General features: G+C 51.6%; 1 protein-coding gene across 2 annotated transcripts in view; it reads right to left on the minus strand.

The window, feature by feature from the left end:
• Positions 1-1,820: 1,820 nt before the first annotated feature.
• Positions 1,821-24,110, minus strand: part of SCARB1 (scavenger receptor class B member 1) — a 128,010-nt gene continuing 105,720 nt past the window's right edge. Inside the window, exons 12-13 of one of the 2 annotated variants that reach the window (XM_040620030.1) lie at positions 2,702-2,779; positions 1,821-2,621 (exon numbers count right to left, since the gene is read on the minus strand). In XM_040620030.1, coding sequence (XP_040475964.1) covers positions 2,723-2,779 — 57 coding nt within the window. In that variant the 3' untranslated portion in view covers positions 1,821-2,621; positions 2,702-2,722. Of the gene's footprint in view, positions 2,780-24,110 lie in introns of both variants that reach the window. The other variant, XM_040620029.1, reaches the window with a different exon arrangement.

The raw sequence follows: 24,110 nt of genomic DNA on the forward strand, positions 1-24,110 counted from the left end.
GCTGCTACAGACCCCTTGGCTGTAAGGGGGATCTTGGAGAGGACACGAACGTAAGCAGTCCAAGAAGATCCCACATCACTACTCAGGGGACCAAGAGAAGCCAGGTGTCCACCATGCTGGGCCCTACACTCCTCCCCATCCACCCTGTGGGCTGTGTCCACCACAGGCAGCACAATATCCAAGTGCAGACATTTTCAGCAAGGACCTCTCTATTTGGCCTATACTTGGTTTTCTTGAACTTTGAATTACTATATGGTGTTCCTTACAAATGTAGATTTTAACTTCTCTTGAAGACTCAGCTGACCTGATCCCACAGGGTCCATGTCCATGTCCCCCACATGGGTACAGTCCAGGGGCCTCACAGTGACCATGCTCTCTGTCCAGGTCTGAGCTTCCCAGCAGGCCACCGTCCCCATTTCACTCTTCGCCTGCCAGGGTCCTGGGGCTCTGGGTGTGGTCCCACCAATTCGCTGTGTGACCTTGGCCCAGCTACTGCCCCTCTCTGAGTCCTATTCTCCCATTCTTGAAACTGCGGGGTAGGGGGTGGGGAAGGACAGGCTCCTCTCATCTTTGAGGGCCCTCCAGGCTGGATGCTCTGACAGACTCAGGAAGATGGAGAAGGAGATAAAGAGAAAATAGTTCTGCTTAATTGCCTCATTAAGCCCTCCTTGTTGGAAAGCCAGAATGGGAGCAGCTTCCTCTGTTTTACTGCGAGCTTGCGCCCTCCCCACTGAATTCTGCAGCTGAATGGGGGTGGGGTGGGGGTGGGGATGTGGAGAGGGGGGCTGGAGGTGGGGGAGGATCCTTGGGAGGGGCAGGCTTCCGGCCAGCCTCGGGCACAGAGCTGTGCACATCCCTATCAGGCTTTGACTTGGCGGCATGTACCAGAACCACGCCCACCCCCAGCAGCGGCGCAAACAAGACAGGGATTTGTATTTCTCCCATGGAACAACAATGGTGGTAAATGGTGGCCGTGGCGCTGGCCACGCGCAGGTGCGCAGAACTGTTGTAAGCGCGGTGCACAGACTTACTCATGTGAACCCCATGGCCTGCAGCGGACAGTGTCCTCCACAATTCTTGTCTGCCTCGAACCTGTGGATGGGACTCCTCTGGGTGCCTCATGTAAGTGCCACCATAGGGTAGCTATCCGTTTGTGACTGGCCTCTTGCACTCAGCATGCTATCCTCCGGGTCCATCCATGTGACAGCAGGTGTCAGACTCGCCTTCCTTTTCAAGGCTGAATACTACTCCACCAGACCGACAGACCACATTTTGTCTCTCCACATATTAGTTGACGGACACTTGGCTGGCTTCCCCTTTTAACTATGGTGAGGAATGCCGCTATGAACATGGGTGTACAAACTCCAGACAGGTGTGTTTTTAAAATCGTAATTATAATGTCATTACCAACCTCAGTGCTGGATAATCTGTTTGCCCCTGACACCCACACCCCACTGGGCTCTATGCACCAGGAGGCAGACCCAGGCACCCTCTGGTTTCTGGCTGGGCTTCCTGGTGGGAGGGAGCAGGAGACTGGAGGGGCAGGAGGAGAGAGAGGTCAGGTGTTCTTTCCTCTAGGCCCCTCTCATCTCATCCAGTTCTGGCAATGGCTCCATCTTCTTGGACCACAGCTTTTGCCAGCAGGCTCTGGTGCTCACTCCATGATTATAACACCATTTCTTCCCTCTGCCTTCTCAGAGCCAGGAGAAGAAACCAAACCTGCTATTGCCAACCCCTTTACCCTTCACTCTGCCCACCTCCGCGAAGAGTTCCTTCCCTGGATCATCCAAGGGAAACACTGTCTCCTGCTGGACCCAGAATGACACGACCTCTTTATTTGACAGATTTGGAAACTGACTCACAGAAAGTTTAAGTAAATTGCCCAAAGTTGCACCACTAGTGAATCGACTTGAACCCAGGCTGTCTGGTTCTAGAATCCACACTCTAAACCAGGGGTCAGCAAACTATAGCCCTCGGGCCAAATCTGGCCCACTGATTGTTTTTGTCAATAAAGTTTTATTGACACACACCCAGCCAGGCCCATTCATTTACATATTGTCTGTGGCTGTTTTCACACTATACTGGTAAAGTTAAGAAGTCGTAACCAAAACACAGTGTGGCCCACAAATCCAAAAATATTTACATCCGGCCCTTTACAGGAAAACCTTGCCAGCCTCTGCTCTTACTGAGTTATGCTGCCTTTGGGGGTGTGGATCCTTTAAGGCCTTGCTCAGAGATCAGGAATCATTAGTATTCTTTCTACTTTGACAAGCGAAAAGCAGCACTTTCACATGGGCTTGTAAAATCAAATGCCTACCTGGACCCAGCAGGTAACATAAAACGTTAATCGAGCTGAGCACAGAAAACAGCAGCTCATGCCAGATCAGTCATTCAACAAAGATTACCAGGCACTTCACTCTGCATCAGGCACTGGGTCCCACGAGAAGACAGGACTGAAGAGAAGGGACCCATCCCTGCCCTCTTGGAGCCGACGGTTGAAGGAGGAATGGTGGGTAGCCAGCCGCAGCGATGGGGAGCAACAGGACATGGTGGGGACTGTGGCGCGTGGGAGGACTCGGGCTCCTGGGTCACAGACAGTTCTTACTGGGTGAGGAAGCATACTGGAAGGGGAATGGAGGAAGGGTGGGGCTGGTGGAGAAGCAAAGGCTCTCCCAGAAATTCCCAGCCAGCTTCTGCTTACCTTTCATGAGCGAGGAGCTTATCACACGGCCACCCTTGCTGCCAGGACAACTGAAGGTGAATTTTTGACTTCCAGCTCCTGGTGGGGGAAAGCAAGACAGAGAGGGTTGGAATGGGTTATGCAAACAGATAACAGGGGCTGGGGTTGGGGAACTCTGTTCAGGATAATCTTTCCACTCCCCAGTGCATCCTCCTTTGGAAACCTGTGCTCTAAGGGCTCCCGAAGCTTGAGGCTTTTGGAAAACAAAAGCCAGAAAGTGACTTGAAGGCTATCTCTGTCATATCCCTTCCCTGAGGCAAAAGCCATAGACACGTCTTGCTCAAGATGGAGTATGGAGGGGAGAAAAAACAGAGGACTGTCCCCATTACCCCACCAAACCGAGACACCCAGCCTCCAGCTGGGACAGAATGGAGCCATTTTAACCAGGGCTGTGATGAGTCGGCAAAGGGCTTATTTACAAGGCTGGATGAAGAAATCAAATAAAAACCATATACATGGGGCGCCTGGGTGGCTCAGTTGGTTAAGCATCTGCCTTCAGCTCAGGTCATGATCCCAGGGTCCTGGGATTGAGTCCTGCGTCAGGCTCCCTGCTCAGCGGTGAGCCTGCTTCTCCCTCTCCCTCTGTCCCTCCCCCTTGTTTGTGCTCTCTTTCTCTCTCTCTCTGTCAAATAAATAAATAAATAAAATCTTAAAAAAAAAAAAAAAGAAAAGCATATACCTCGTATGATTATAACTACGCTAAAAAGAAAAGTAGAAATTATATATAGATATAAGTCTAGAAGGGAGAATCCCCACATGTCAATAACACTGATTATCTTTGAATGGTGCAACTTGGGGTAAATCTTTTATTATTTCCACATTTCAATTTTCTCTTTTCTGTTTAATAGAATAAATACCTATTATTTTTATGCAGGAGTAAAAAAAATTCTTTCCTTTCTATTGGAAGATCCCTGAATTTGCTCCATATGCCCTGGGTAACTGAGCAAAATCCTAGAGTTAGAGCCAACCAAAGAACTTAGCGAAGAACCTTGTGGTGGGCAAAACGGGGTTGCCAGGATGGAATTCTGTGGCCATGGCCCCCAGGTCCCCACCTGAGCTCCAGGGCTAGAAGAGGCAGTGACTGGGCAATGGCCCAGGACCCTTCCTTGGGAAGTAAGCCTCCCACCCCCATAGCCCTGTGGCAGAGACTGCTCTAGCAGTCCCCCAGTATCTAATGGCCCCTCTTTCTTAGTAAGAGAAACCCTGACTTTTAGCTGGGCACACAGCTGGCAGGAATAGAGGACATTTTCCAGGCTCCCTTGCAGGTAGGTGTGGCCAAACCACTCAGCACTGGCCGCTGAGATCTAAGTGGAAGTGGTATGTTCAATGTCTGGGGAGCATCCTTAAAAGGAGGAGGAATGGTCAACTTCTGGCCTTCTTCCTTTCTGCTGGCTGGAATTCAGATGAGATGGCTGGAGTGACAGCAGCCCTTTTAGACCACAAGAGGGAAGCCACGACTCCCTCCTGATTTTGTTTACCTCTGAGAAGTAAATTCTATTTTTTTTTTTAAGTCCCCATTACTGGGGTTCTCTGTCAAAGATTTTCCTAACTCATGATGGCAGGAAAGTGAGGAGTCACAGGTTTTCAAGGGAGGTTGGGATAGCCTCCTGGTGGCCTTGTTTTGGGTGAGAGGAGGTGACCTTTTTTGAGGGTGTTCCCAAAGCCTTAGCACTGATCATAGAGGTGGTGACAGAGGGACTCCACTATGCTTGAATATTTTGAACTCATGTGTACAGACAATGTGATTCAGATCCTTCTAACATGTCTGGTATTCCCCACTTGGGGAAAAATATTTCAAATAACAAACCAGACTCCAACAGTTATTACACCCTCCCTATTCCAAACTCACTTTCTCCATATCTTGGAAATAGCAAACTATTTCAAACACACAAAGGGTAAAGTTAATAATGTAACAGATTGTATATCTCCAACTGCTCGGATTAAACACGTATTAACATTTTGCCAAATTTGCTTCAGATCTCTCTTTTTACAGAAATGAAAGGTTGCACATCCAGCTAAAACCCTCCTCCTCCCACAAACACACACAGCATCCTCTACCCCTCCCTCCCGCCCAGCCTCCAAACCTGGAGTGGGCGGGCAACACTCCTGTGCGTGTCTTAATGCTTTCTCTTACACAGAACATCTCCATAAACAACAGACAGTCATAAAAACCACTTTCTTATTCTTGCTAAGTTCATTCCTCTGAATATTTCCTCACACAGAGCTGAAGCCACACTTCACAAGAATTTATGTACAAATACCGGACCCATGGGGACTCTGTATGTCTTTGAGGAGATTTTTTCCCACCAATATTGCCCAAAGACATATGTGCAATTTTATTTTTCTCCCATACGCATTACGATAAATATGTAACTATTCAAAAAAAATTTTTTTAAAGCTGAACCGTGTGCCAGTGAAAATTCTGCGGTGCATGACTAAAGGTACACTAGCAGTCAGGAACACGCTCAGTCCCACGAGGGCTGGCTTCTGCGACGCCACGCTCCTTGAAGGTCAGCCAAACCGGAGTGGTCCAGACACTTCTGATTGTACCCCGTGACAATAAAAATAAATGTTGAGCACCAACCCCCGTGATATGAATATTTCTTAACTTGTAAATTATGCACATGAACTTCTCTATTACTCAGCTGTTTTCTTGCAGCTCACCTGCTCTTGTGTTACTAGAATTCTCTTCCATCTGCCACTTCTCTGCAGGAAGGTTTTGAAGCTGCTTGTCCATTTTGAGAGGGTTCCTTTAGTTGATGCCAGATATCCTCATCCTTAAAGCTGTGAGCCTGGGCTCATACACATGACAGCGGTTAAAAGTACCAAGGGCACCAACCCCAGGTGCTCGTGAAAGAAAAGCAGACGAGCATTTCTTGAGTGTCTACTATGCCTCGGGCTCTGTTCCAAGAGCTTTATGCAGCCTATCTCATTTCATCTCCACAACACACCACATCCATTTACAGCGGAAGCTCAGAGAGGTTGAGAAATTTGGCCAAGGTCACACAGCTCTCAACGGGGAGGCAGGAACTCAACCCAGGCTGACCGGCTTTCAGCCCAGGCACCCCGCCAGGACCCTTCAGTCCTCCTGTGGGAAGAGGGTAGCTCGCTGTTTTCTCAGGCATGTTGGACAGGGATCATCACATGAGACCAGCTTACCCTTGGCCTGAGCATGAGCACCATAACGACCCAGACTTCAAATATCACTAGAGAATCTTTATCTGCGGATTCAGTTCTAAATTGAACTATTAAGTAAAAAATTTAAGATAACCGAAGTTATCCTTAAAAGTCTCTTAAATCGCCCATAAGGTAAGCGGTGGACACCCCACAGGAAGTGCGACACATCCTGGGGCTCCCCTGCGCATGCGTCTCTGTCTATAACCCTTAGTTGCTGGGCGGTCCAATCGGCTGGCTTCCACCCGGGGTCAGCCAATGGGAGGTGCCCGTTGGAACTGGAGGGTGGGACGGAGGGTGCAGCCCGGGTATTTCTCCCGCTCTTTCTCCGGGCGTGGTTCCCTCTAACTCTGCATCCCCACTGCACCTCCAGCTCCTGCCGAAACGCTCCGCTGAAGCTCTAGTTCCCTTGGGGGACCCCCGCCCCTAGTTCTGGTACCACTACCTCCTCCATTCGTCCCTCTAGTCTCGCACTGGCAGTGGCGTCCTGCCTTTGCTGATCACCAGGCTGACTACCAGCTTCTCGGCCCCTCCATCACCTGTGCAACCAACTCCCCTCATTAAGTTCCTTTTGCTGAAACAGCTAGAGTGGTTTCTGTTTTCCCACATGGACCCTAATTGGGCAGATACACATTGGAACAATGTTTGGGTACCATGTTACATCAAAAATAGGTAACTCCGGGTGGCAGTGCCAAGTGTGGGTGAGGCCGTGGAGCAGCCGGCCCTCCCGTGCGGTGCAGGTGGCAGTGAAAATTGGAACCATGACTTTGGAAAACTGTCAGTAGCTCCATGCCTAGTCTATGACTCAGCAATCCCACTTCCGGATATTCTCCCAAGAAAAACAAATGCAAACCTTCCTTAACAGACATAGCCAAGCACATCCTCAGCAGCTTTACCTGAAATAGCCAGAGAGGGGAAAGAGCCCAAACGTCCGTCAGCACTAGGATGAAAAACAAACTGCGATCTAGTTAAGTAACTGAAAACCACAGAGACAACAAAGAACAAACTGCTGCCTTCTGTGAAACGTGAAGGGCTCTCTCTGACAGTGTTGCACAGATGAAGCCAGCTGCCGTTCAGGGACAGGTAGAAGGAACCTGTCGTGATAGGGGTCCCAGTAACGGTGGCTCCTGGAGGGTAAGGGGCAGGCTCTGCAGGGCATGGGAGTACCTTCTGGTTGGTTGAAATCTTCCCCATCTTGATCACGATGCTAATGACATTAGTGTAAATGTGTCAGAATCCATCAGGCTACACACTTATGATTCGTACATCTCACTGTGTACTGTTCCTCAATAACATATTTTAAAATTCTTACCTTGGGCTCCCTCAGCACGGCAGTGTGCTCCCCTTAAGATGGGCCCGAGAGGACCAGCACCACCTGTGGCAAGGGCGGAGGTGGGTCTGCGCTCCAGCCTTGCTCATTACGCAGGATGGCCTGGCAGCTGCCCACGTGTGGAAATTCCTCTCTCCAACTACACAGCTGAATTAGCATGAATGAAGCGCACGTTAAGTCCACTCCACAACGTACAGGGGCCAAGCGCCTCAGCTGTCGGGAGCATGCCCTCGGGAGTGTGGCAGCCTTGGATTTATACTCCCGTTCTGCCGCTCATACGCCTCGTGACTGTGGGCAATTCACTGAACAATCCCAGCCTCAGTTTCCCCTTCTGTGAAAGAGGTATCATCACAGCGCCTACATCCCAGACTTACAGTGAGAATTCTAAGAGAGCGTGTGCGTACAAGACCCGGCACACTTGCTCAGCACGTAGTACTCGTTCATTCATCACATATGTACTGAGCCCTACTACACGTCAGGAGCTAAACAGACACGGTGCTGGGCTCTTGACACTCACTTTCTAGAGGGGGGAGCCAGACAACGAGGAAGTAAGTGCCTTACAGCAGGTGTCAAGGTGGTAAGTTCTTGGGAGGCCAAAGAGGCAGGTGAGGGGTGGCAAGTGCAGGGGACACCTTTGGTACCCCAACCCCAGGTCCCTTTACTGGACAGCACTCCCTTTCCTTGGCTGCTGTGAGCATTGGCTATGAGGGCCCGGCTGCATCATTCTCTGGGGACTGGCCTTCACCCAGGCCCGGGTTACTCACTTGGATGTACCCTCCTCCCAGGGGACCTACAACTGACTGACATGGTGGGCAGGAGGGACAGAAACCTGGGCTCCCTAAACAGGGACACAAACAGACGCTTGCACACCCATGTTCATGGCATCACCATCCACAGTAGCCAAACGGTGGGAGCAGCCCAAGTGTCTGTCAACAGAAGAACGGATAAACAAAATGTGGTTTCTATATACAATAGAATATATTTGGCCATAGAAAGGAGTGAAGGTACTGTGAACCCAGAACTAAAAATTAAAGTCTATTTAAACATATATGGAGGGTACCTGGGGGGCTCAGACGGTTAAGCATCTGCCTTTAGCTCAGGTCATGATCCCAGGATCCTGGGATCGAGCCCCGCATCAGGCTCCCTGCTCAGCGGGAGTTGCTTCTCCCTCTGCCCCTCCCCCTGCTTGTGCGCGTGCACTCTCTCTCTCTCTCTCTATGGCAAAAATAAATAAATAATCTTATTTTAAAATAGATAAATAAATGCTATGGAGAGAGTGGGGGAGGGGGAGGAACCTAGTGCTGACTCATGCTATAGTATGGACGAACCTCAAAAACACAACTAGGTAAGCCCGACACAAAAGGACAAGGATTGTGGAATTCCAACATGTGGATTTTGCAGGGGAAACAAACATTGAGTCTATAGCATGTATATTTTACCACTATAAAAAGCAAGGCAAAAAAAAAAAAGAAAAACCCCACTATCACACATACACACATACATGCTGACCCATTGGCTGAAAAGGGTCCGACCCTGGGGCAGTGTGCCCTCCGGGGCCCAGACCCCTGCGTGGGGCCAAGCTGAGGCTGGTCATCAGCTGAGACCACTTGCTTACTTGACTTTTCCTGGGCTCAATCCTGCCTCTTCTTCCCCAGTAAATCACCCCTGAAAGAATCCCTGTCTCAGGCTCTGCGTCTGGGAAACTTGACCTAAGTCAGGAGGGCTGCAGTTTTAAAATAAACTGATCAGAAGCCCTCGCTGAGAGGTGAGCCCTGGATGGGAGCCTGTAGGCATCAGCATCTTTGATGAGTAGTCGTTGAAATCTCTTATTTCAGAGACAGAGGGAGTCGGTGCAGAGAAATGCCATGCCTTGGCTGAGGTTATGCCTGAGCCAGGGCACAAGGGGCCACATGGGGGCACAGACCCACAGCCTGTGGCATCCTGACTCCCTGTCCCTTAATTGATTGATTGGTCAGAGAGAGAGCACAAGCAGGGAGCAGAGGGAAACCCAGGCTGCCCACTGAGCGATGCTCACTTCTCCATGGCAGAGGCTGAGCAAAGGTGTCTCAGAGACCCCCCCACGGGGCCAGGTTCCCTCTCCACCCTCTCTGCTGAAATAATCACTGTGTACAAACATGAAATACTGAGTCCCCAGACAGCACTAATTGTGTCTTCTGAAAGGGCTGGTGACAGGGAATGGCACTGAAATAATTATGGCTTTTGCACGTGAAAGGGGAAGGGGTGTGGGGGGAGATCTTATTTGACTATTTATAGTAAATAGCAGGAGCCAAGTCGGGTAGAGAGCAGTCCAGTTTTGCACATAGAGAGGACAGCCACCCGTGGTCGGGGCTGTGGAGTGGCTTCCCCTGGACCCAGGCCTCTTTGCCTCGGGGACAGGTGTCTTTGCCAGGACAGAATGCAAGAATGACAGGTCCTGTTGGACAAAAGGCAGCCATGGGGGGGCCAGTGGATTGGGGGTGACCTGTCACTATAGTCAAGTGTGGACCACATAAAGCTTGCCAAGATGTCCAAATATGTGCCTCCGTGAGCCACTACTGTTGGGAGGAAGAAGCAGGGAGAAGGGAACATCACGTACGTAGCACCTACTGTGTGCCAGACGTGGTGCTGGGTGCTTTATCTGGAGGCCTTTCACTGCTCTCCGGCTGCATGTTCAAACATTCAACAGATATTTGTTGAACGCCTACTATCAGCTGCGTAACGAACAGCCCCACGAGCCCAGTGCATAAAGAGGGAGCCCTGACGTGGCTTGTGCATCTGCAAGCTGGCAGGGACTGGCTGCTCCAGGCCGGCTCCCCCGGCCAACTCACCTGGCGGACTCTGCTGACGTCACCCCGCAGGGATTGTGGAGCTGCAGGTGGGCTGGTGGAGGCGGCTGGGCCTCACGGCTCTGTCATCCTCCCTCTGGGACCAGCTGCAGCTCAGCATGTGCTCCTCGTGATGTGGCGGAGGGGCGAAAGTGCGAGAAAAATCGAGCAAGGTCTCTGGGGACCGCCGGAGACCTGGCACATGGCTAAAGCCAAGGTCAAAGGGCGGGAGAGTAAGCCCCGCCCCCTCCCGAGTGGGAGGAGCTGCGAAGGCGTGAAAACAGGGAGGGAGGAGAACCAGAGCTGGTATGGCAATGTGGCACGCGCGCGCTCTGCGCCAGACTGTGCTATTTGCTTCAAGAAGCCATTGTTTACTAGACACCAAGTGTGGGCCGCTTGCTCATACATTCCACAAATATTTACTGAGTGCCTGCCAGCCGGCACTGTGCAACGAGCACTGTGCGTGCTGGAGAAACAATTGGGAACAAAAGCGGAGAAGTCACTGCCCCGGTAGACGGCACAGGGCGTGTAGGAGGAAGACGCGAAACAATGTGCCGCGTGCATGAATGTCAGCTGTGATTAGTGTTCCAAACAAGAGGCACTTTGCTGCGGCCTCGGAATATGGGAGCTGATCTAGCCTCGGGGGATGAGGGAACGCTTCCCCTGGGGAAATACGGATGGAGCTGAGATGTGAGAAAGGTGTAGTAAGGAGGGCACATATTGCATGGTGCACTGGGTGTTATACACAACTAATGAATCATCGAGCCTTACATCGAAAACCGGGGATGTACTGTATGGTGACTAACATAATATAATAAAAAATCATTATTAATAATAAAAAAAAAAAGAAAGAAAATGTCCTTGTGAAGAGGGAAGGGAAAAGCGTCCTGGGAGGCGCGCTTGGCAGGTGCAAAGACCCTGCTAGGAAGGGGAGGACTGCTTGCAGAAGGGAAGAGGCCTGGGGAGACTGGCGGGGGAGGCGCGGGGGGTGCGGTGAGGGGGGGCATGCTCCAACACCGGCCTCCGGTCGTGGCAGCCGCTGGCCCCGCGGGCATGGCAATCAGAGCCTGCCAGCTCCCAGGGCTGGAGACAATGTCTGAGACCTTAAAAAGAGAACGTGCTGCTTCCAAAATAGAGAAGACAAAGGTAAAATCGAAGCTAATAGCTGTCAACTTCGATACCGACAGAAGGGAACAATGTATGGTTTTGTTAACAAGTCAAGAGCAACTCAAAGCAACTCTTAGAAGTTTCTGCTTTAAAGCACAGCAGCGGCAGGACTGCTGTTCCCGGAAAGATGGAGCGGATGTCCTTTCCCTTCTCCCTCCCACTAGTTCAACCGAACAAGATAACACCGGCTGATGCTTGCTTACAGGTGCTCTACAAAGACCCCTTCTGCTAATCCTCATAGCGATCCCAGGGGGAAAATCCCATGGGCACCCCTGCTCTGCCGATGACGAGACAGAGGTCCTGGCCACAGGGGTTATAACACTGGGGGCCTCTTTGCCTTCTCCCAGCTCTATCACCGGACTGTATACAGCAGGCTGGCTTTCGTCTGTAACCCCAGAGAGCCTTCAGTAAGTGCTTAACTGACATCTGAATGCACACACTCGGTGAAAGTTCAGTGAGCAGCTACTAAGTACCAGGTACAAGGTACCTGCTGTTCTAGGTACAAGGGATACAGCACTGAGCAAGGCGGAAAGATTCCCGGTCCTATAGATGTTAGCATTCCAGTTGCAGGGGGAGACATGCAATAAAATATATATGTTTTAGATATAGATAAATTTTAAATATATATCAGATATATATATCAGATACTGGTAAGTGTTAAGGACAGAAAACAAACCAGGGGAGGGGCAGGGAATGCCAGGAGGTGCAAGTTTCTAAAAGAGGAGAGAGAATGAGCCACCAGAATCTGAGGGAGGAAGGCACAGCCTAGTGCCAAGGCCTGGAGGCTGGCATGTGCCTGACAAATGTCAGGAACTATAAGGAGGACGGTGTGACTGATGCTGAGTGAGCAAAGGGGTCAACACTGGGAGGTAAAGGCGGAATGGGAAGGGAATAGAGCATGTGAACTTCTGAGCCCACAGCGAGAACTTTCATTTTTACTGTGAGGCAGGTGGGAGCCATGGGAGGCTTTTGAGCACAGGAACAACCAGCCATGACTAGGGTTTTAACAGGATCCCTCTGGCTATCATGTGGGCATTAGACTCACTGGGGCCAAGGTGTCTGCCAGGACTCTGGGAAGGAGGCTACTGCACCAGTCCAAGCAAGAGAGATGATGGTGGTGTGAACCGGGATGTGGGCAGTGGAGGTGGTGAAACGTGGTCAGACCCTGGATCTATTCTGGAGATAAAAACAACAGGGTTTCTAATGAACTGGATATTAGGCACGAGAACAAGAGGAGTCAGGGATGACTCCGAGGTTTTTAGCCCGGCGACCGAGGTGAAGTTAACATTCACAGAGGGGAAGGTGGCTGGAGAAGCAGGTCTGAGGCTGATTTTAAACACCGTCAGCTTGGCAAGCCTCTGAGCCATCTGTAGCCCAGCCAGGTTTTTCTGTAAGGACACAGCAGCAGAAAATGTAATGCGCTGTCTGGCTGGAGCCTTCTGAAAATCTTCCCTCCTCAGGTTTGTTCTCCTCTGGGGATAAAACAAACCGACCAGATCTTTCTCTGCCGTCTCTCCTGAGCGCGGCGAGCCTCCAACTGGGTCGGCCTCAATTGGCGGGGAAGCTGGCGCCATAAATCACCAAGTGATGATACCAGGGCCCTCGGAGGACGTCTCCTGGTATGAGGCTCAGACAATGGAAGGGGATTCGGATGAGCTCATGCAGTGGCGGGCACATTAGATTTGCCATAAATTATTACAAAGTAACGGGAAATCACAGTGATCTCAGCTGAGCTGCAGAAGGAATAAGGGGAGGCTGGAAGGGCCCTCCCACAGCCCCGCACGCTCCAAACCATCACCCTGCTGTGCAGTCTGGGGGTGTGTGTGGATGTGTGTGCTTGCATGTGTGTGTGTGTGTGTGTGTGTGTCCCAGAGGAGTCCCTAAACGGACCTGGAATGAATGAGAAAAGTGAAGGTTTTCTCGAGGACGTGGGATGATATCCTCACTTAGCTACTTAAAAGCTGTATGTCCTTGAGCAAGTTACCTAACCTCCCTGAGCCTCGGCTTTCTCCTCTGAAAAATGTGCCTAATAATTGTATCTATTCATAATAACTGTGGGGGTCAGGCTAGTCATTAGTGGACGTCCCCTAAGCCAGAAGCTGGCTGTCTGGTTCTCGGCCCCAGCACACAGTGGGACTGCATTTCCCTACCCCCTTGAATGTAGGTGTGTTCCTGTGACTCAAATTGAGTGGAAGTGGTATGTGTCCTTTTAATAGCTTGTGCCTAACGCACCATGATTCACTGCATTCACTTCCCTACAAACGATGACTGCTCTGTTTACGGAGGGCAGAGCTATTTGCCCTGACCTACCAGGGACAGAAAAAGAAACTGTCATTGTTAAGCTGGGATTTAGGGGTCATGTTACTGCAGCAAAAGCTAACCTTCCCTGACTGGTACAGAATTAAATGAGTCCTTAGAACACCGCCAGGCACATGGTAGGCCCCACAAAGCATTAACTGTTAATATTACTTGAACAATCTCTAAGAGTCATAAACAAATCTGGACAGCAAGGCTAGCTGACATGCTCTTGGGTGGTCCCTGTGACCCCCACCGGCTGGCACTCACACCTCTCCTGCAGTGTCACTGGGACCTGTGGCTTCTCGCTGGCTTTGACAAAGCACGTGACCCTGTGGTAGGCCCCCACGATAGAGCAAGGGTGGACCACAGCCAGCGACCAGCTAAGAACCGACAGTGGCCCCCAGCTGGCGGTCAGCAAGAACCAGGAGCCCTCAGCCCAGCCGCTAGGGTAGCCAACCCTTTCCTATTTGCCCCACATCCCTGGAAACCCCTGGCTTGCCCAGGACTATCCTCGTTTTAAACCTGAAAGTCCTGTCTTCTTGCGAACTGGGATGGTCAGTGTATTAGTCGGCTCGGGCTGCCATAACAAGTACCACAGACTAAGGGGCTTAAACAAGTGAATTTTATTTCTCTGTTCTGGAGGCTGGAGGTTGGACTTGAATGTACATTATTTTGGAGGGGATGCAATTCAGCCCGTAGCAATTGGTTACCCTACCTGACAGCCTATAAGAATCTGAATCCTGCCAAAAACCCCGTGAACTTGCAAGTCTGGCCCTCTGACCCCAGTCGGGCCTCCGGATGAGCCAACATTTATGGCAGCCTTGCAGAGAAACCGGCTAAGCCATGCCCAGACTCCTGACCTACAGAAACCACGAATGTGTGTCACTTTAAGCTGCTAATTTTGTGGTACTTTGTTACACAACAATGGATAATGAATACATTGAGTTGTATCAGCACACTTGTTCAACTCTTGTTTCCTGCTTACCTCCAGCACAGAACCTGCTCCTTCCCTAATCTCGAAATGTTCCAGAAGAACTTCAGGGACCTGTTATTCTTCAGGGGCCTCTTCTGTTTCACCTGGTAACTCATTCTTCCCTAGGTGGTAAGTTTTGTTTTATCTGAGTGTTTTCACATGCTTTGTTAGTCAATCAACTCATTTGCTTGCTGGGCTTTTATCTTCTTTCCAGCCACACAAGATAGCTGTTCTCTCCTAACTGCAGCTGGAGGGCAAGGGTCAAAGAGGTGGTGTAATCACTGCAGCAGACCCCACTCTCTGAGTGTCTTCACAGTCCTCATCACCAGCCCAGAGTGAAGCATAGGCATTGAAGCACAAAGATGCCTTTGAAAAAGGGATTCCATGGAAAACTGCATGTTCTCATCCCCGCTTAGAGATGCACACTGGGCATATTAAAGGCACTGATAAGTCCTGCATTGGGGGGGGCGCACACAAAAACCAATGTCTTTTGAGGAAAACTGCTCTGATGCATACCCTCATACTGCAGGGTAAGTAAAATTATCTCCATTTTCCAGATGAGGACATTGAGGCTTATGCTAGTGTCTTGCCCAAGGTCACCCAATTGACACAGCCAGCCTGGAAGACCAGGCTGGGTGACACCAAAGCCCGGAACATTACTGATCCACATGACCTCTTAAACCAAGCAAGGAACTGAATGAGACCTCTGTGGGTCTCTCGGGGCTGGTTGATGTCAGGAAGTTGCTAGAACAAGGGCAGGCGCTAAAGGAGGAGCTAGCTGATGTTTCTCTGCTGAAAACGGGTGAAATTCCAACCACCTCCTTTCTCATTTAAGAACTACAAGTGCATATATTTTTTTAGTTTACTGTTTTCTTTAAAATTATAGCACGAGGTGAAGGAACTGGCTGTGTGGGCCCTGGTGCCTACTGGAATGGCATGAGCCTCAGGCTTTTTCCCCTGAGATCTTGCCGGGAGGAACAATACTGTCATTGATAATGGCTCGTATTTGTTGAGCCCTGTGCGTGCGTGGGGCACATGCTATGCCAAGTGCGGCCTCCTTTAATCCTGATAAGAGCCCTGTGAACTAAGAACTGTTAATGCTCCATTTTGCAGATGAGGAAACTGGGACATCTGGAGGTTAAATATTGAATGCTGGGTCAGAAACGAGAGCCAAATGGTCTTCGGACATATCGGGAGGAACTTGAGTGAGATTTCAGAGAGAATTGCCAAGAGCATGAGAGATCGTGAACGTTGCCAATGTTAACACTGCCTACCAGGCTTTGGGTAGAAGAGCAGTGCGCTGAATGCTCTCACCATGTGCCTGCTGCCGTTCTACCAGCTTCATCTAGATGTGATCCTCTAGTCCCCGTGACACTTCCATAAAGAAGAAACGTTATCACCATCCACATTTTCTAGGCAAGGAAACTGAGGCACAGAAGGGTGAAGGGAAGTGCCCAAGGTTCCACAGCCAAGAAGTGGTGGGGCAGGGACTCAAGCCCAGAGCCCTGTGCACAGCCTCCCTGGGCTTTACCAAGAGCCGGGCGCCACGATTATCGCCTTTCTTTCCTATGTTGGCCCATTTTACAAAGGCCATCACCCTGCAAGGTGACACAGGCTGCTCAGGACACACAGCTAATAAGAAGCAGACCTGCTATCCATCGGACCCAGAGCCAGTGTTCTAACCACCAGGCTCCCCACCTCTGCCCCTGGGGCACCTAATGCCGGGCAACAGGCAAATGGGTTTTGCCTTCCCTGTGCCACACCCGGCTTGGCAGGACAGTCCCTGACAGACCCCACCCTTTGCAGGCCCACTGCTGGCTCTGTGCTGAGATAATGCTGACCCAAAAGACCAGAAGCAGAAGACGGCTTGGTGCTGTCCACATCTGTGCTTGCTCAGCATTCTTGCTGAACTTAAAAAAAAGAAGAAGAAAAGAAAAAGGTGGGGGGGGGGAACTGATAATGTTCAGAATCTTTCTTGCAAGCCAATGCAAATCAAACTGGCTTAAGCAAAAGGGGGATTTTTTTTAGCTCAAGTAACTAAAATTCCAGGAATAGTTCAGCTTCAGGCAAAGCTGGATCCAGGGCCTTAGGTAATGTCATCAGGTCTGAGTCTCCCCCTCGCCCCCACTCTCTAGTCTGTCCTCTCCTCCATGTTGGCTTCATTCACAGATGCCACATAGTGGTGAGATGGGTGCTGGGAATTTTGTGTTACATTCAGATCCTTGTCCCTGGAGTTGGGGCTGCACCATCTCTGGTCAGAGAGCAGACACCAGAGCCTCTGATGAAAAGTAGGGCAGTTGCCAGAAGAAGGAGGAACAGATGCTATGAACACAGACAGGTGTTTGCTACACTAAAAAACGAATCAGCCCTGTGTTCTAGTCCCTTCTGTTTGCCCATGTCTCTCCTCCTTCCTGCCCCAGCTCTCTGCCCTGAGGCTGACCCACACCACCCACAGCTAGCCATTCTCTGCCTGCTGGACGGATTTGGCCAAAGGGCAGCCTCCACAGAGCCCTGGGGGAGCGTGAGGTCATGGGCTCCCCGGGGCTGGCTGTTCCCCTCCACCCCAGGGGCACCTCTCCAATATCCTCTCTGCTGCTGGGTTTCTGGAACTCTCCCTCTCCTCCCCTCTTCCAGCCCAGGGTGGGAACATCTCCATGTCTAGCCCAGGATTTCCCCATGCCTGCCCACATCTTTGCAAACAGCCTCTTGATTAGGCCTCCCGGAATTACCCTACGTGACTGTTGCGACATTTCCTGAGGTCTTGCCCCTAAAGAGAAGCAGAGAGGAAATCCAGCCTGGGCTGAGACACCTGCCTTCTCCCAAGACCCTCCAGCACCAGCCCTGCCCCTCCCCGAGGCCGAAAGCCAGTGAGCGGGGAAGATGCACAAGTTCTAGACGGTGAACCGGCCACGTGAATGTGCTTAGTGCCACTGAACTGCACACCTAAAAATGATGAAAGGAGAACATTTTACATTATGTATTTTTGGCCATCAAATTTTTTAACGTTGGAAAAAAAAAAAAAAGCCCAAGAGCCAGTGTGCACAATCCATCCTGCAAGCGGCGGCCCATGTGTGACCCCGCTCCCCCAGCCCAGGTTCCGGACCCTGCTGCTCAGAGGCACTTGGTAAGGGAGGCAGGATCCTCTGGATCAATGCCGTATTGACTCGCGTTTCACCGGGAGAACAAGGCACAGGCTGATCTCCTTCCAGCAGATCTGAACTTCAGATGCCCTCCGGCCTCGGGTACAAAATGATGCAACCATTTCCAACCCGGCCGGGGCGCGCAGGGGGAAAGGCGCTTGGCCCCCGGGATCTGGGGAAGAGCCGTGATGACAAGGTCTGAGCAGACGCCCGAGTTCCCCTTCCCAGGGCAGGAACTGACTCATCGTGCCCAGGCTCTCCCTGGGGGTGGCAATGCCCTGCTTCTACGGACAGGCGCCCACGTTCAGCAAACCGAGGATGATCCCTTCCGCCGGGCGCACAGGAGGCCAGCTTCTAGAAGCCATCCATGAAGTGAGCCCAGCTGAGGGCTGCGTGCGCTCTGCGCGGCCTTCGCCTAGCCGGCGTCCCAGGGCCGTGCTGTCCCATGGAAACACGGGTGAGCCACACGCAGAATTCAAACTCTCCAAGTCGCCGCATTAATAAAAATGCACAAAGGAAAAAGAAACAGATGAAATTAAGTGTAATATTTTATTCAACCTCATCAAGCCCAAGAATCATCCTTTTGGCTTCTAGTCCACATGAAAAATGACTGGTGAGATATTTACATTCTTTTTTGTTTTTCTTCACCCGAACACTTTGAAATCCACCGTGTATGCCGCACCTGCCGCCCATCCCCCCGCGGCCGCGAATCCCCACCGGAAGCACTTGATCTGTATTTAGATTTCCGAAAGCCGGCAGTTGGAAAGGTAGACGGACCTACCCGAGTTATTCCATAGAGACCTAGAAGTCTTCCAGGCACCGAACATCAAAAAAGCATTTTCCTTTAATATTCACACCCACATCATCAAAGCCACTTTGGTTTTTTTTTTCATTTTAAATTTACATTAATTAAAACAAAGTCATGTTTAAAATTCAGTTCCTCGGTCTCCCCAGCCACATTTCAAGGGCTCAGTAGCCACGTGCGGCCACTGGCTATTACTTTGGGCAATGCCGTTCTGAAGGCAGGAGGCAAGTGATGAGAATACGTAGAAATGAAATCATTTCGTGTAAATGGAATCACACAGGAGGGTTCCTTCATTTCTTCTTACATGGAGCATAATTATTCCGAGGGCCATCCATGTTGCTGTTTGTGTGTGTATACGTGTAATTTTACCAGATGGAGGGAAGTGCCAAAAAGGAAATCAAGCATAAGGCAAGACTGACGAGGGGTCTGAGCCATGTTTGCATCTGAGGGAACAGTGTCCCGGGCACAGGGAGCAGCCGTGCAAAGGCCTGTGGTGGGAGCCCGCCTGCTGGAGCCCGCTGGGTTTGGGGAGCAGGGCGGAGGCCAGGTGGGCAGGAGCGGATGGGGGAGAGGGAGAAAATGCAATCAGAGGGGTCTCAGGACCTTGCGGCACGTTGTAAGGACGCGGCCTCCACTCTGCAGTGATGAGCTCCTCACTGCGCTCCAGAGACCGCTGCCCCGTCCATCCTCAGCCCAGGCTGCCGGCTTTGCGTGTCTGGCTTCCTCCGTGCAGCCTAAGCACATGGAGTCATCACATTAGTGTGTGTACCGACGGTTCACTCTGGATTCTTGCTGACTACTATTCCATGGTGGGGAGAAAGCAGCATTTGTTTTGTCGTGCACCTGTTGATGGACCGTTGGTCTGTTTCCAGCTGGGGGCTGCTCCAGAGAAAGCCACTATGGACGCTGGCGGACAAGAACAAGTACGCTTTCATTTCCCTTGGGTAAATACCCAGGAGTGGGACGGCGGGGTCACATGGTGGGTGTGTGACTCACGTCTACAGAAACTCCCAAGCTGTTTTCCAGAGTGGTTGCACCATTTTGCATTCTTTCCTGCTGAGCATGAGAGACCCGGGCCTCCATAATCTCACCAGCACTTGACTCTGCCCATCTTTTTAGTTGTATCATTCTCATTGCTATGCTGTGGTCTCTCATGGTTTGGGACCGTGAGATCTTTTAAGGTCCAGAATATTCACTCATGCATGCAACAAATATTCGCTGAGCACCTGTGAAGCACCAGCCTTGACCCCAGGCACAGCTCTGAGTGGCAACAAGTGGGCTCATGGAGTGTGATGTGTTCGGTTTCCTGTAGGAGCCTGGCGTTTATCAACTGTGAACTCCAGAGGCTTTAGAGTCACAATGCTAGAAGGACTGTGAAGCAGGGAAGTGTCATCTGCCCTTGGAGGGAGGGAATCAGGGCAGGCTCCTCTGAGGAAGGGGCGTTTGAGCTGGGCTCTGACGAATGAGTAAGTACTACCTAATTGAGGAGGGAGGAGGCAGGGAAAAGAAGGTCACATAAAATGCCTACAAATGAGTTGGGATGCTGGGACGCTCGGGTGGCTCAGTTGACTGGGCATCTGCCTTCCACTCAGGTCACGATCCCAGGGTCCTGGGATCGAGTCCCACATCAGGCTCCCTGATCAGCGGGGAGTCTGCTTCTCCCTCTGTCTGCTGCTCCCCCTGCTTGTGCTCTCTCTCACATGTTCTCTCTCTCTGACAAATAAATAAAATCTTTAAAAAAAAAATGAGTCGGGATGCTGTTGGCTGCAGATAACAACTACGAGGAAATTTAACGATCTCATATAATAAGAAATCTGGAGAGTGTCAATTTCCAGATGATTTTGGCTCCACAAACTTAGAAGCTTACTGACTTTCTGCTCCACCATCCTCGGTGGGTCAGCCATGTTTTGCCTCATAGTCACAAAACAGTTGCTGTGGCTCCAGGCAACATTCCCTCACATAATAGTGAACCATGCAGTACGGAAGGTGAGGCAGCAAAAGGAACTTCATTCTCACGTGCTTCTCTCTTATTAAAGGGGGGAAATCAGCCCTCAGCAGATTCCCCCTAACATCCTACTGGCTAGAGCTGTTATCTCATGCCCACCTTGGATCAACCAGCAATAGGATTTCCTTAGACCTATCTGATTAATGCCCCAGGACAAGGCAGCTCATCCTCCAAATAAAATCCAGGCTCTGCTGGAAAGGAAAGGGAGGGAGTGGTTGCTGGCAAGGTGACCACCAGGGCCTGCCTGGCTCACGGATGACTGTTCAACTGAATTGGCTGCCATCTTAGGAATGTCTAGGTTGCTGACCTGACAGGTGGCAGGCGCAAAAGCTGAGGAATAGTCTAGGTGGCCTCATCTCAAACACCAAAAACTTCGTTCTTCAATGTCCCTATCCCCACAAGAGGGCCCAGTAGAGGCCACGGCTGGGAGCAAGGGGCCCATTATGGGAGCCCCACCCCCGAGGCTTTCTGAGTGGGGGTCCCGGGTCCCCTGTCCCCACCCCCTTGAGACATCCAGACCAGAGCTGGGGACTGGTGACAGCTCCCATCCTCCCTGGCACCGGCCCCAGCCCGGTCCCCTCCCTGCACCTTCAAAGCCCTTTGTTGTCCGCTTCCCTGTGGGAAACATCTCAGCAATCCCAGAAACAGCTCTGAAGAGGGAGGTCAGCCTGGAACAGGAATAACCCAACGCTGGCTCCACCCTCACCAAGGCGGGAGCGGGGGCACAGCGTGACGGTCAGTCTACATCTCCGCTTGTGCAGCTCCGGGTGGGTGGACGAAGCGTGTGTGAGTGGGTCTGGGTCTGGGGGGCACGGACGCGTGTGAGCGGTGTGTGCCGTTCGCTTGCCCTCGTTCACTCGGCCGGGACAGGCGAAGGAGCCTGGTGCCCTGGTGCCCTGGTGCCCTGAGTTCCCCAGAAGACAGCTGACACGAGCTCCCCCATCTCGGGGCCTCCATCCTCCAGGGGAGACAGAAAAGAAACAAAGAAACACAGAGGGCAATTTTAGAGAACGCCCCCGGCAGGGATGAAAGCAAACACGATGATTCGTGGATTCCAGTGCCCGAGAGGTCAGGGAGGGCCTGCCCACACAGCCTCCATCGGAGCCGAAACCGGGTGGGGAGGAGGCAGCCGGCCAAAGAGCTTGGAGAAGTGGTTCCAGGTAGAAAGTGTGTGAATGCAAAAACCCTGACGCGGGAGCCAACCAGCGCAAGGAACGAAAGGACAGTCAGTCTGCGGCTGAGGTTGCCTGTGGGTCTGTTGGGAGGGCCTGGTGTATGCAGCTGTAAGTCTGGATATTAAGTCTAGTCCAGGAGGGCGCTGTGAGTCTTGTTAGAGAAGTTTCACTTTTTTCGGGAAGTCCTGGAGGCTGGTGGAGCAGCTAGGAAGCCATCTAAATGTCTAAACAGCAAAATGAATTTGAGATTTACCTACATTGCCGTCTGTGGCAGTAGCTCGTTCTTACTTAATGCCGAATAGTATTTCATTGTATGGATTTATTTCAGTGTATTTATCCTGGCACTTATTGGAATCTGCCCTGGCCTCTTTCCCACCATCCTGCCTACATGTGGACATGATGACTGGAGCTACAGCAGCCATATTGTAGCCAAGAGACAAAGTTAGAGGCCATGATAAGAATGGTGGTGCAAAATAAGAGGGGGGCCTGTGTCTCTGAAGACAGCAGCTCTCAACTGCCTACCTGCTTGCAGACTTCTTAAGGGTCAGAGAAAAATAACTGCTCTTTCATTTAATCAACTTTTTTTTTTAAAGATTTTATTTATTTATTTGACAGAGATAGAGACAGCCAGCGAGAGAGGGAACACAAGCAGGGGGAGTGGGAGAGGAAGAAGCAGGCTCATAGCGGAAGAGCCTGATGTGGGGCTCGATCCCACAACGCCAGATATGCCGGGATCACGCCCTGAGCCGTAGGCAGACGCTTAACCGCTGTGCCACCCAGGCGCCCCCCATTTAATCAACTCTTAAATGGGTTTTCTGTTAATCGCAGACAAATCCGATCCAAACTGATAGACCAAGCGAAGTCTGAACATCTTTTCTCTCTCTCCCACTATGGATTTCTTCAGGCGGAGAAGGGAGTGGTGGAAGAGGGCTGCACGCTTGGATAGGGAGACAAGACCATCACATTACACAGACTGATGGGGCTGAGACTTTCTCCTATCTACTACACAAACTTCTATGTACTGTCACACAGGAGTGACCATAACCTTCACATTTTGTACATATAACATAACTTAATCAAGGGAGCGCCTGTCCCATCATATTCACACCCAGGGGGTGAGGATTACACAAGGTGGACACACAGAGGAGGGATGTTTGTTGGCTGAATAACAATTTGTTGGTGGAACAATTGAATAAACACCCTCCTGCTCACCCTCCCTCCTTGGGGCCGTTTTGGGATTCTGCCTCCCACACAGGACAAAGCTTTCGGTGGAGGCCTGGCCTGGTACAGAAGCAAAACCCCAAGGAGGCCAGTCCCAGGAGGGCGCAAAGATCCCCAGGGTCACGTCCGCCGTCTCACCGGGAATCCTCCACTGGCCAATTTACAGCACAAATTGCTGACTCCTCACCCTGCAAGAGGCAGCCGCCCTCGAGGGATCGGGCAGAGCTGAAGGGAAGCAGGGGCACCTCAGGGGAAGGCCAGACTGTGGTGCAGAGCCTCAGCGGGGGCCCGGGAGGCAGCCCCCAGCCCCCCTTCATGGGTCCGAGGACAAAGGGCCAGGGAAGGCCCGGAAGGCCGAAGGTGTAACTCCACTGCTTGCGCGTAACGGAAAATCCAGTTAGTGAGCGGGGTGGGGATCCGCGGGGATTCCTGGTGGCCGCAGCCTGGACGCCGAAAGCAAACCCCGCTGCCCACAGACGGTACCTCCATTTTACAGGTGAGGGAACTGGCATTCAGAGACGTCCAGGCACTTGCCCAGGGTCACACAGCTAGCTAGGAAGAGGCGGAGCGGAGACTGGAACCCGTTCGATTTGACTTTTGTCACTGGCAGCCGGTGAGTCCGGATGAATAGGTCATGTGACCGTTCGCCCCCACTCCCAGTTCACCAGGGGACAAACTGGCCCTCAAGAAGCCCCTTCCTTCTCACAAATGGGCCGAAGTCCCAGCCTTCCTTGGACAGGAACCCCCGACAGAGCAACACGGCGGGCCCGCCCGCGGGAGATACACGCCGACGGGTCAGGACCCCGAGACCGCAGAGGAAGGAGCCACGGCGCTCTCTCACACACCACCAGACCCGGAGGCCCATCTCCTTTGAAGTCTGAGTCACCAGACGAAGATTCCACTGAATGCCCCAATAAAGCAAAACCACCGCGAAAAACTCAAGAGCAACCCCCCGCCCACCCTCCATGATCCCGGGGTTAGGCTCACAGGAACCGAGGAGCGGCTCAAAGCTGGCCTGCCACTCAAGGAAGATCCCGCCCCAGGAAGTCGCAAGGCCGTGGCCATCAGTCCCATTTTACAGGCGAGGAAACAAGACGACCAGAGAGGCGGCACCACATACCTGAGGTCACACAGTTCAGGAGACAGGAAATTGGGAATGAAACCCAATCTCCCGAAGCCCTCCAGCGCTCTGAGTGAGAATTCTCCCTCTGCTGTAGAGAACCGTGGCTATTTTTAGCTTACACCGCATTCACTCCC

Source organism: Ursus maritimus, unplaced genomic scaffold (genome assembly GCF_017311325.1).
Source record: "Ursus maritimus isolate PB19 unplaced genomic scaffold, ASM1731132v1 scaffold_33, whole genome shotgun sequence".
Lineage (NCBI taxonomy): Eukaryota > Metazoa > Chordata > Mammalia > Carnivora > Ursidae > Ursus > Ursus maritimus.